The 12,156-nt window shown below is 46.8% G+C and overlaps 1 protein-coding gene across 1 annotated transcript; it reads right to left on the bottom strand.

Moving 5' to 3' along the window:
- Positions 1-3,596: 3,596 nt before the first annotated feature.
- LOC137814713 (DNA-binding protein EMBP-1-like) lies at positions 3,597-4,898 on the bottom strand. The gene has a single exon (XM_068617600.1). The coding sequence runs from the start codon at positions 4,896-4,898 to the stop codon at positions 3,597-3,599; it is 1,302 nt and encodes a 433-aa protein (XP_068473701.1).
- Positions 4,899-12,156: the final 7,258 nt, after the last annotated feature.

Here is a 12,156-nt window from a genome sequence, read left to right as displayed (position 1 = left end):
TTTTTTTCAGGTACTCACGGCGGTGTAGGGTGAAGATCTGAATCGGAGGCGAAGGAGTTCTCGGTATTCGAGTCAAAGCAACGCACGAAGATCTTCTCGGTCAACCAGCAGGAACATTTGGCGCCCACCGTGGGGCAGATTTAAAACATCAGTCCCACCGCAATTCTTCAGGGGTTCAGTCGTAGTTTTCATGATAGTTTCCAAGAATATTCCAAGATCCACCGTTCATCGTTAAGTTTACACAGTTTCACCGATCGCTTTCGGTCTAGTTCAAGTTTTAATCGTTCGTTGGTGAAGTTCAGATCAATTCACCGTTCATCGTGGAAGTTTGCTCAGTTTCCACCGTTTGTTCGTAGTTTCTTTGGAGTTTGCTGAAGAACCACCGCTGTTCGTGGTTTGTTCGTGATTTGCTCTGTTTGCACCAATCATTTTCCGGTCCAGTTCAGTTTCCACCGTTTTCTTCGGTCTTGATCAGTTTCAACCATCTGTTCTCCGTTTTCTTGAAGTTTCCACCGTTCGTTCGCGTTTCCGTTTCTTTTTCCGGAAAAGTTGTCAAGAACCACCGTAACAGTTGAAGATTTCCAAGAATTGCAAGAAAATGAGGACAACCAGGAAAAGTTCGACACATGCTGAGAGTGGAGATATGACCATGCAGCAGGTCATGAATATGATGCAGGGATTGCAGGAAGCAATGGAAGCATCAAATGTTGAGCAAGAGCGCATGCAGGCGGATCTCGCGGCGTCTCAGGCAAGGGGGAAAGGCAGAGGACAGTCATCCAGGAAACACTCAAGACGCCGCAAAAGTTTGTGGCAGATAATAGGGTGGATGTCCTCCATATCAGCACGACGAGGGGAAAGCCGAGGAGTCATCGGTCTTTAATTCAAGACACGGCGAGGGCCCCCAGAATCAGCGTTTATGCGGCCTCGCCCGAAGAGGAGGGTGGAATGCAGGTGTGCGTCTTGGAAAAAGGGGATACATGGATGACGCCTTACAGGCGATACATCGTAGATGGGATTCTCTCAGCGGAGCCTGGAGAGGGCAAAAGGATAAAGAAAAATTCCGCAAGGTACACTCTCATCGATGGAGTCTATTCAGGCATGGGTTCACGCACCCAATTCTGACATGTGTGAGCGGCGACGAGTGCACGAGGATAATGTCGGAACTCCACGAAGGGATCTGTGGAAGCCACGCAGGGGGGAGATCACTAGCATCCAAGGTGATCTGTGCGGGGTTTTACTGGTCGTCAGTGAGGGAGGATTGTCTGAGGTATGCCCAGCGATGCAAGCAGTGCCAGATGCACGCTGATTGGCACAAGGTGCCTCCAGAAGAGTTGAGGTCGATTTATAGCCCGTGGCCTTTCCACACTTGGGGAATCGACATTCTGGGGCCTTTCCCTTTGGCGATGAGGCAGATGAAGTACTTAATAGTCGCCATCGAGTACTTCACGAAGTGGATAGAGGCAGAACCAGTGGCGCAAATCACTGCACATAAGGTACAACACTTCGTATGGAAGAATATCGTATGTCACTTCGGTGTGCCGAGGCGTATCATTTCAGATAATGGCACTCAGTTCGCTAGCCTGCAAATGAATAAGTTATGCTTAGAGGTAGGCATCAAGCAGGTGTTCGCGTCTGTCGAACACCCCCAGACAAACGGACAAGTGGAGCCCACGAACAAAATATTGTTGTGGGGGTTGAAGCGAAGACTTGAGAAAGCTAAGGGGGCGTGGGCAGAAGAAGTACCAAGGATCGTGTGGGCTTACCACACCACGCCTCAATCTTCCACCATGGAGACGCCGTTCAGCCTAGTGTACGGGTCGGAAGCCATGATCCCATTAAAATTCACGAGAGCTCCCCTCGTTTCCAAAGCTTTGTGGCAGAGGAGTCCAACGAGGAAAGAAGGGTGAATCTATACCTGTTAGATGAGGCCAGAGAAGAGGTGAGGATAAAGGCTGAAGCTGTGAAAAGAAGGGTAGAACATCAGTACAGTTCTAAGGTGAAGCCGCGACAGTTCCAAGTAGCTGACCTGGTTATGTGAAAGACTCATCCATATGAGTTGGAGAACAAGTTGTCTCCCAAGTGGACCGGACCCTTCAGAATAACCGAGGCTAAAGGGAATGGTTCGTACAAGCTTGAAACTCTGGAAGGAGGCCCCATTCCACACAGCTAGAACGCAGCCAATTTAAAGTTTTATTTCAGTTGAAAACATTATGTAGTACACAGTTTTAAAGGGGACACTCTTTTTCCCTCTCGGGGGTTTTTTAATGAGGTCACCCAAGTAAAAAAGAAGTTCAAGAATACTTTGTCTCATCTCCCTTTACCTTTTTTCCTGTAATGTAAGGAAACGCTAGAGAGAAAGGCGGCCGCTCTAGGCGTCGCCAGGGGCAGGCATCGCCAGGTGTGGGCGTCACCAGATGAGGGCGAGGACGCCAAACGCGCAAAAACAGCTTGGACGTGGCGCCACCCCAAAAGGAGCGGCGGGAGCGCACTCCTCGGGCGTGGGCGTCAAGTTTAAAAAGTACAGATAGCAAAGTTAAAATTCGGGTGTTTAGTCCCTGGGCAGGGGTTAACGGATTCCTTCGGGACGCCCCCTCCCTAGGTGAGAAAGGCTAGCCCCAGTGTCTGATGCCTCGATACCTCGCAAGGAAGCGACGAAGGGCGTTTCCTTCGAGTATGGGCATCAGGCAGTGAGGAAGTTTGGAGCAGTGGAGAGCCAGGCGACTCTGGTGTAGATACACGCCATATAGGAGAAGCGCCATCCTTTGGGAAACCTTCTCCTTAGGCGTAATCACCAAAGTCCCTGGTCGTCTTGGTGTTTAGACACACCGGGGACGATACGACAATGCTTTCAGCATGCCTCTCCCCGGGCGTGGACACCAAGAACACTGATTCGCCTTGGTGTTTTTAGACACTCCGAGGACGAAACGACACTGCTTACGGGAAGGCCTCTCCTCGGGCGTGGGCACTAAGTGCGCAGAGATAAGGGCTAGTTGCCTTGGTGTTTAGACACCCTGAGGACGATACGGTACTGCTGTCGCATGCCTCTCCTCGGGCGTGGGCACCAAAGTGCGACTTTGTCCCAAGTGTTTAGACACGATGAGGACGAAACGACCTTGCATTCAGCAGGTCTCTCCTCGAGCGTGGACACCCAATGCAAGAAAAAGGGCTTCGACCAAGATAAGTCCTCCTCGCCCTCGAGCGATGTCGAGGCCACAAAAGAGCTAAGTCTTCCCTCGCCCTCGTGCAATGTCGAGGCCATAGAAGAGATGGACCCTCCTACATCTTTAAACGATGACGAGGCCAGTTACACCTTTGGCAGTAAGCGCCTCAAGGCATAAGGAGAGTAAGTAAAGATCGAGTTGAAGTTGTTACAAGTCAAAGAAGCAGAAGGGATTCGAAGAGCGAGAAGAAAAAGCATAGAGAACACAAGTTATCAAAGGCATTAAGAGTAGAAGAGAATGCACAGGAGTATGAAGACAAAGAGCAATCATATTCAAATACGTGGAAAAATATGTTCACAGCAATTGCAAAGTTGAAAGAAAACAACTATCTACGCATGTACAGTATTACAAGTTCTGCAAAATTACAAAGGGAGGCTAATCCTCAGGAGCCTCTAGTGGCACAATCTTGCCTTCAACTATCTCATTGAAGGGGTTGCAGTCGGAGACGTTGATTCCTGGGTTCGCGTAGGCCGCATGGGCAAGAGCCTCAGCAAACCCGTCGGTGAACGCAGTCGCAGCTTCTTGGACCAGCCTCTCCTTTGTTGTTTGGAAGTGTTTTGCTTGTGAGGCCAGCTCCTCATCTTTGGCCGCTACAGCTGTGACCAGTTCTTGTTCTCTAACCTCTAGAGCCTTAATCATCTCTGCTCGCAGCGTTGTGTTTTCGGCCTCCAGTAAGTCACAAGTGTTCGCCTTGGCCTCAAGTGCTGCCTCGGTCTTGGCTAGTTTCTGCTCTCGGTCGACGCAGTGGTCTTCAAGTTTTTTCTGTTGAGCCTTAGAAGTTTCCACTGCGTCTTTGAGGTCCGCGACCTGCACGCGAAGAGGAACCATTTGCCCCAGGAGTTCAGCATGGGCTTGCTCCGCCTCGTGCAGTCTTTTGCTAGCTTCCTCCTCGGCCTTCTGAGCCATCCTCAAGGAGTCCTTGTAGGCCTCCTCTTGGTGGGCCCAGCGACGTGCCAAGGCTTCCTTCTCCTCCTTCAGAGAAGCGCATTCCTTCTCTAGAGCTTGAAGGGCGGAGGCCTCGCTAGCTTTGGCCTTGGCTTGGTCGCACCAAGTGTTGGCACAAGCCATGAAGGCGCCAAGATAGAAGTTCATGCCTTCCTTCTTAGCTCCCTCATCTTGGCTCCCTGGGGAAATCTTGTGGAAGTAACCCCACAACATTTCTTGGACTGGTGGAGGAAGCTCTGGTGAAGATGCAGCTTGAGCAGGTTCAGATTCGACCCCGCCCTCCAAGGCCATTTGTTGTGGAGGTGAGGTGGCGCTTGGAGGGTGCTCCCTTAGAGAATCAGCACCATGGTTTGAGGAAGATGTGGAGGAGACAGCCTGGGGGACAGCCTGGGTGATCCTTCTTCTCTTGAAGACTTGTCCTTCAGCAGACTCCTCCTCACCCTCAGAAGGCACCACCACCACCCCTTTACCTTTGTCAAGGGGGGCTGGTACAGCAGTAGTTTCGGCCAAGGCAAGGGGCATGGCCGCGATAGGAGGTGGTGAGTTTGGGGGGTGAATTGGAGAGGGAAGAGTTTGGGGAGTTGTTGTTGGAGGTGGGTTTTGGGGGCGAAAGGTTAGGGAGGTGGGAGCGGTTTCAGAGGTTGGAGGTATGGAATCCCCAATCCCTTTGGACGAAGCTTCACTCTTAGACTTCAAAGCTTGGGCGAGTTTCCATCTCCTGCTCTTATCCATCTTTGAATTTGCATCAAGAAGACAAACACAGTAAGAGTTAGGCACAAGCTAAGTTGCTGCATGAGAAAAGCAGATAATTCATGTACAAGCAAAAACAAGCAGAAGCAGAGAGTAAATAGTTAAAGAGGGTGATTCTCGTACTTATGTAACGGGTGAGGGCTTCAGCGTCGTATTCACGACTTATCAGAATAGAGGTGTCGAGGACCCCCACGCTGGCCAGAATTTGACAAACCTCTCGATCAGTCGAGGGCAACTCATCTAAGGACTTGGGTTTGGTCAGCTTGACTTCTCGCACCCAGTACAGGGGGAAGCCATCCAGAGCAGCATGGTCGTGCTCAGAGCAGCACACCCTGAAGAATTTTCCCCTCCAGCCTCTGTAAGATTGCTGGAATAGGGAAAGGAGGACTCTTTTGGCGATGCCACTGAAGCTCACCTAGAGGCTTTTCCCTTATTTCTTGACTTCGAAGAAATGTAGGAAGATGTCGACGGAGGGAGGTTGCCCGAAGTACCCACACAAGATCCCGAAGGCCTTGACGAAAGCCCAACTGTTGGGATGTAGCTGGGCTGGGGCAACATTAATCTCCGTGAGAAGTTCCCTTCCAAACCCAGAAAAAGGCAAGCGCATCCCAATGCGCTTGAAGACGGTTTGGTAGAAGAAGAAAAATGGTATCCCGTTGTTGGACCTCTCTTCCCCACAGACAGGTTCGCTTGGGGTGCAGGGAAGCACAGAGATATCCACGTCGTGCCTCCTAGCAAAGGCGCGATGTTGGTAGACGCTTAGGTCGCCGATGTGGTCTCTCCAATCCTTCATGGAGGTTAGGCTCGAGCACTCCGAGAGCAACTCGTCGAAGGCCCAAGGGTAAAGGGCCTTATAGTTGACCCTTAGAGGTGGAGGATTGGCAGTCATTTTTGTACGCGCCATTGAGAAAAGCTGAAGAATAAAGAAGAGAAAGGGTTTAGCAAATGAGGTTTAAGGTGAAAAGGGGAAGAAACCCTAGGAAAAACCCTACCCACGTGAGAGATTGAGAAGAGGGCAAACAGAGAAATGAAGAAGAAAAGTGCAAGTGCGAAGGAAATAAACAGATCCAGGCAGTGATATTAACATAAAAAGTCAAGAGAAAGAGCCATCGAAGGATAAAAATCATACCTTTTGATGATCGAGTTAAGGAAGATTTGAGGTTTGAAGAGAGAATGCAGCGGAAGCTTTGAGAAGATGAACAGTGTAAGAGAATGTGAAAAGTGATGAAAGAGTAACTGGAGCGCGCGTTTTTGAAAGATATAACGTAAACTTGAAGAGCGCGAGAGGCGTTAAGTTGTGGCCGTGCGATTGGGTCACGTGTTAAGAGATTAAAGCGTGACTACGTCACCATAACAGAGAGTGTCATGTCAACTGTGCAGAGAATGTCACGTCATCAGAAGTGCCACGTGGACAGTAGGGCGAGGCCTTAGTCTTAGTCTTTTCGCTGAAAACAATTGTCAGCTCAAGACTTGGGGGCTTGTGTACCGACCCGTCCCCGGGCGTTGACCAAAGTCAAAGTCAAAGTCAAAGTCAAAGTCAAACATACGGTGGGACCCACCAAGGGGCCCCAAGGAAGAAAGTCAATAGATTGACCACTTTCGGCGTCGCCAGGTGAGGGCGTCGCCAGGTTCAGACGTCGATAATGTCACCCCCCGATACCCACGGGTAGGGAAAACCGTAGAGGGGGCGGCACAGTAAGAGGCCACGGTACGGGCGAGGAGGCCTCGGGCCCCGGTACCTCATAATAGTAATAAAGAGAAGAGAAAGGTGGCTTCAAGGCCATAGTCCCGGTACCAGTGGGGAGTAACCTGACTCGTGAAGTACCCACGCCACCTCAGAAGAATCCCTGGGATAGATACGACCCAGGAGAGGGCCACGCCCAGGGGTGAACCATGTGCGTGGTACGAGAGGAAGGCAGATACACTCCCTGGGCGAGTGACTAGAAGTTGGGGCGCATGAGTTGGCACCCAGGTAGTCACCCCTCGCGCCAGATGCACTTCGAGGAAGGAAGACTTACACGCTGGAATTTCCCTAAGTTGGGTTACAGTGTCGTAAGGCCTTCCACGTGGAGTTGCGGTTAAGTTAGAAAGGCCACGTGGCAGTAAGCACTGAAACCCAAGGTATATAAGCTTCTCTGAAAGCTTAGTAAGGTAAATTTTACAGATTTCACACAGACTCTAATCATTTGCTCGCTTACTCACTGTACGCACGAGTGATTGGAGAGAGAGAGAGAAGTTAGTTACAATTCAGTTACACACCTTCAGAGCATTCAGTTACGGTGCTCCGATACGGAGGTGTTTGGTGTTTTCTGCTTGCTGACTTGATCGTCGGAGTGCAAACGGCCGCGAGGGCGCCCTTTGCTCACTCTTTTTCAGGTACTCACGGCGGTGTAGGGTGAAGATTTGAATCGGAGGCGAAGGAGTTATCGATACACAAGTCAAAGCAACGCACGAAGATCTTCTCGGTCAACAGGCAGGAACAATAATTAAAAATATTTTTTAATTGAATAATTTTTATAAATATTTTTTTATTATATACAATGAAAGAATGAGTGAATTCTTAGAAAATAATTTTTTATTATATATAATTAACAGATTAAACATAACTTTTTTATTTTTAATACATGAAAATGATTTTAAATTTTTAATAAAATTAATGGTGTAATATTTTAATAATAAAAAATAATATAAATAAATTATTTAAAAAATATTAAAATTAATCTAATTCATATGATAAAAATTTAAGTTGGTAAGATCACAAATCTGAAACACTGAAATCTAACTGGAAAGCTAAAATAGATAAAAAAGAACATGTTTAAAAAAACATGAAACTCTGACATTTAGTAAAAGCAAACAAATATGACAACCTAATTTAAAAATTACGTCATTTAATTTAAAGATGAACAGACTATTTGTACTGGACCAGACTTCGGACATCGACACTTGTGGAGCAGGTTGATTTGGTGGTCTGGTCGCGATAGTGGGCTACACAAGTGGGACCCCAGAGATGCGTGTGTTGAAACCTGTATATAAGAAAGGCCTAGTCTATGAGAAAGTTCGTGCATGAGGTGTGTATAGTACAATCGGGTCTAGCACAAAATATTCCATGAAGACGCCAAGACCCAAGAGTGCTAGGGTTTTCAGGGGAAGTTGCATGCATCATACGTAAAGGATTAGGGCACCTACAGAACATATGAGCCCCATAGTGCTTGTACATGAGTTGGTACCCTGACAACCATGCTGTTAAGATTATGCACTCTAAAGAGGAAGATTTTGTGCAGTTGTTGTGCTAAGATTGTGTAACAAAGTAACAGATTGTCCTCCCAGTAAACCTAATTTTACTAGAGATAAGGGTCGTTACAATGACGTAACCTAAAGTATTCTATAAAAGGGAGTTGAGATTCCTGGTAAAGGTACACCGTTTCTAAGCTTGAAACTATTTACTTACTCATTGTTTCTATAAGCCCTGAACTGACTTGATCGTTGGAGTGCAATCAACAGGTAGGGCCCCCTCTGTTTCAACGGAGTCGCTTTCCAACATCCAAGAGGAAGCACAAAATCCATCGGAAATAAGAGGAGCCACCGCTTGCCTTTGAAGTCAACCGGTGACTAGGTCAATCGACAAGAACATTTGGCGCCCACCGTGGGGCCCGATAAAACTAGGTCCCATCCACAGTTGCGTTACAAGCCATCTAACAACATGAGGAATATGAGACAGGGTGCAACTACACTTGAGGAAGGCGACAATGTCACCATGCAACAACTCATGGAGACCATTCACACTCTTCAACAAACAGTGGTAACGTCCAAGGATGATCAGGACAAAATTCTGGCTAAGGTTCAGGCCGAACAGACAGCCAGTCAGAATCGATTCTAGGTTGATCTAGACGCATAACGAATAGGAAATGAAGAGTTGCGTAGGGCCAACGAAGAACTGTGCAGAGATCTGCAACGTATGGGGTAGCGCACGACGGGGGAGCAAGTCCCGCCCTTTCCAGTTAGGGCTCGCCCCATGCCCTTTTCCCAGGCAATCATGAATGCGATAATACCCACCAACTTTATGACTCCAAAAATCACCTTTACGAGTATCGAAGACCTGGAGGCCCACATCACGGCCTTCCACACCCTAATGATGATCTCGAGAGGAACTAACGATATGCACAACGTTGGACTGGTTCATCAGTCTCCCCGATGGACACATCACTTCATTCGACCAGTTCTCAAAATTGTTTAGGGAACAATTCATCGTCAACCGGGCTCCCCCCTCCCCCCATCTCCTTCGATATCTTCAATGTGAAACAATACCAGGGAGAGCCCTTGAAAGACTTCCTGAACCGGTTTGGGGCACTGGTGGTAAAGCTGCTCACCAAAGACGAAGCCATGATGGTGCACACCTTCAGGCGGGGAATGTTATCAGGACCTTTCAGTGATTCTTTGATAAGGTGTCGTCCAAAGACGTTTAGTGAGATTCACTTTCCAACATCGACGTAGAGGAAGAGGTGACGAAAAAACGTGGAAGCATTGGACCAACAAGACCTCGGGGAATTGGTCGTCCTCAACCCATGACGGTGCACGAGGCTACGACAGAGAAGAAACCCCCGGCTAGGCAGGCGCCATACGAGTCGAGAAAGCATCAGACCAAGGCATGAACAAGGGAAGGCGCGCCCATAAGGCATAACTTCAAAATAGACCTCAAGGAGATGATCGGTATCCCCAACGTGGCCGATAAGCTGAAGTCACCTCCAAAGACCGACAAAAGATTGGGACCAAGTAAGAACACTTGGTGTGAATTCCACCAAGCCTTCGACCACAACCTGCCCAACTGCTTAGCACTCAAACACCAACTAGAGGAGTTGGTGAGGGATGGTTTTTTGAAGGAATACCTATAAGAAAATCAGGAAACCCCGACGTCGGTAGCCTCAGCAGGAGATTAGGGGCATGAGGTGCCGGTTCATGGGAGGTTAATATGATCTTTGGGGGTTTTTTGGGAGGAGGATGTACCGCCTCCCAACGAAAGAAGTATGCCAGAGAAGTCCCCTGAGCCTGATCTCTTCTTGGTAAAAGATTATGAGTTCAGGCGCCCTAAGTATGTGTTATAAGGCAAGACGACCTTTGTCAGAGTAAGTTTTGAGTTCAGGTGTTCTGAAGTTCTGTTTGCCACAACTCCAAGTGAGTTTAAAGTTATCTATCCGAGGTTAGGGTATGCTAACCTACCTCGAGGTTGTAGAGTAGACTTTGGAGTGTAAACAACACTCAAGTCATATACTCCAACTAAATTACTTATCAGAGCGCAGGTAAGCCAACCTACCTCAATATTGAAAAGGAGACTTGGTGTTGTAAGCTAACTCCAAGCAAAAGGCATTAATATGATAGACATGGCGTGTGAATTGACACCCAGGTCAGATGTCCTAAAGGAAAAAGATATGAAAGAAGTGCCTATGTGGCTTATCCCAAGAAAGATGACCTTTCCTTGGTAAGATTCCAAGGATAGGAGTGTATATGTATATGGTGATTCAGATGGAACGACCCAAGCTCAGTAAGACTCTGAACTCGCGTGCCCAGAATCGTAGCTAGCCATGACTAAGATTGTTTTGCTTAAGCTAGCAAAGATAACTTGTCTTAGTAAGATTCTGAGTTCAGGAGGTACTAAATCGCAATTAGCGGTAGCTAAGAAGCTCGCAACTAAAGATATAAAGAGCAACCTACCTCGATATTGGTGAAACCATCCGAGATCGAGCACTTTGTGGAAAAGAAGCAAGAAAACCTTGTGGGGGTATAGTTGCAACACGAAGGTGTTAAGATTAGACTTAGTGTGTAACACTCAAGTCAGACACTCTAAGCCACAAAATGCCATTTAAGGGCAAACTTGGTGTAGAGATCGGCCCCAGGTCAGAGGCTTAGGTCACCCGTGATCTCGAGGAAGGATGTGTGAGGAAAGCGGTTAAATTTTCCAAGTTCAAAAAAGTCATGCGCGACCAAATTAATTCCCTGCTCATGTAGCTATTTAGTGCTCGAACAGGTGAAACTTCCTTTGCGGCCAGAAGGTACAAATCGTCCATAATATAGCTTCTTCGAGAGCACTATGATTTACCATGCTTAATCAAATGCATTACGTTGATAATGTTGTCCGTTATATTACCATCAGTTAATTAAGGCATACATTGGCCTAAGCTAGTTGAGGTTTATTGGGTTATCACCTACCCCCTGAGAAACTGTTGTTAGCCACCAGAGCACTCAATAGTCTCTCCGTTGAAGCAAGCTCAACTCGAGACTAGGGGGCTTGTGTACCGGACCAGAGCAGTGCTCAGTGATCGGACATCAGCGCCTGAGTCAAGCAGGTCAACTCGGTGGTCTGGTCGAGTTAATGGGCCACGTAAGTGGGCCCCAGGAAGGCATGACTTGAGGTTTATTCATATAAGGCATGATCAGCGAAAAAATGCATGTGGTACCAGATGGAAAGTATCAACTTAACCACTCGGGCAAATGATCCTTCTTGAAATATAAGGATTGTAGTTTCGTCTTATTTTCTTACAAACAAGAAAAGACCTCTAGCTAAACTTGTAATTTATACACTATTGGAACTCAGAATAGAGGAACGAATATTTTGACAATTTTAGAGAGTGTTTCTCTGCTAGGGTTTTTCCCTGCATCTTGCGATCTTATCAAGAATCCACCAATTCTTGTGGCGATCATCCTTAAGCTTATCAAACTTTGTTTGCGGCGCCTTCCTTTAACCAAGTTTCTATTGCTACTGTTTTGAATTTATTCCGTTCTGTAACCCTAAATTCCCAATTTTATTGTCATTTCTATTTGGATTCATATCAGTTGGTATTCAGAGCAAAGGTTTGAGTCATAATATAATTGTGCATCCTGTTTTTGTTTGTTTTTTTGTCCTCATTACTGTTCACGGTTATTGTTCACGGGTACTGTTCACGGTACTGTTCATTTTATTTAAAAAAAAAGAAGAAACGGAAAAAGAAGAAGAAAAAGAAGAAATAGAAAAAAGAAAAAAAAAAGGAAGAAGAAGAGGAAAACAGAAATAGAAAAAAAAAGCACAAGAGGAAAACAGAAAAAATAGCTCTTATTCAGTGCATACTTGGTGTTTGTTAAAAGTTCTAAAAGTGTCATGTCTACATATTTTATTTTCTCTATATATTGTTTTGCTTGTTGTGTTTTAATTGTCTTGCTTGTTTGTTGATAGTGAAATTGTTCTTCACTATTTGGTTATGTACTATTATTT

This window comes from Phaseolus vulgaris, chromosome 10 (assembly GCF_000499845.2).
Source record: "Phaseolus vulgaris cultivar G19833 chromosome 10, P. vulgaris v2.0, whole genome shotgun sequence".
Classification (NCBI taxonomy): domain Eukaryota; kingdom Viridiplantae; phylum Streptophyta; class Magnoliopsida; order Fabales; family Fabaceae; genus Phaseolus; species Phaseolus vulgaris.
Note: the sequence above shows the minus strand (reverse complement) of the source record. Positions and strands in the feature narration are given on the sequence as shown.

What these genes read in the sequence shown, in the direction of transcription:
- LOC137814713 (XM_068617600.1), bottom strand. Translation starts at nt 4,898, where the DNA reads ATGGATAAGAGCAGGAGATGGAAACTCGCCCAAGCTTTGAAGTCTAAG.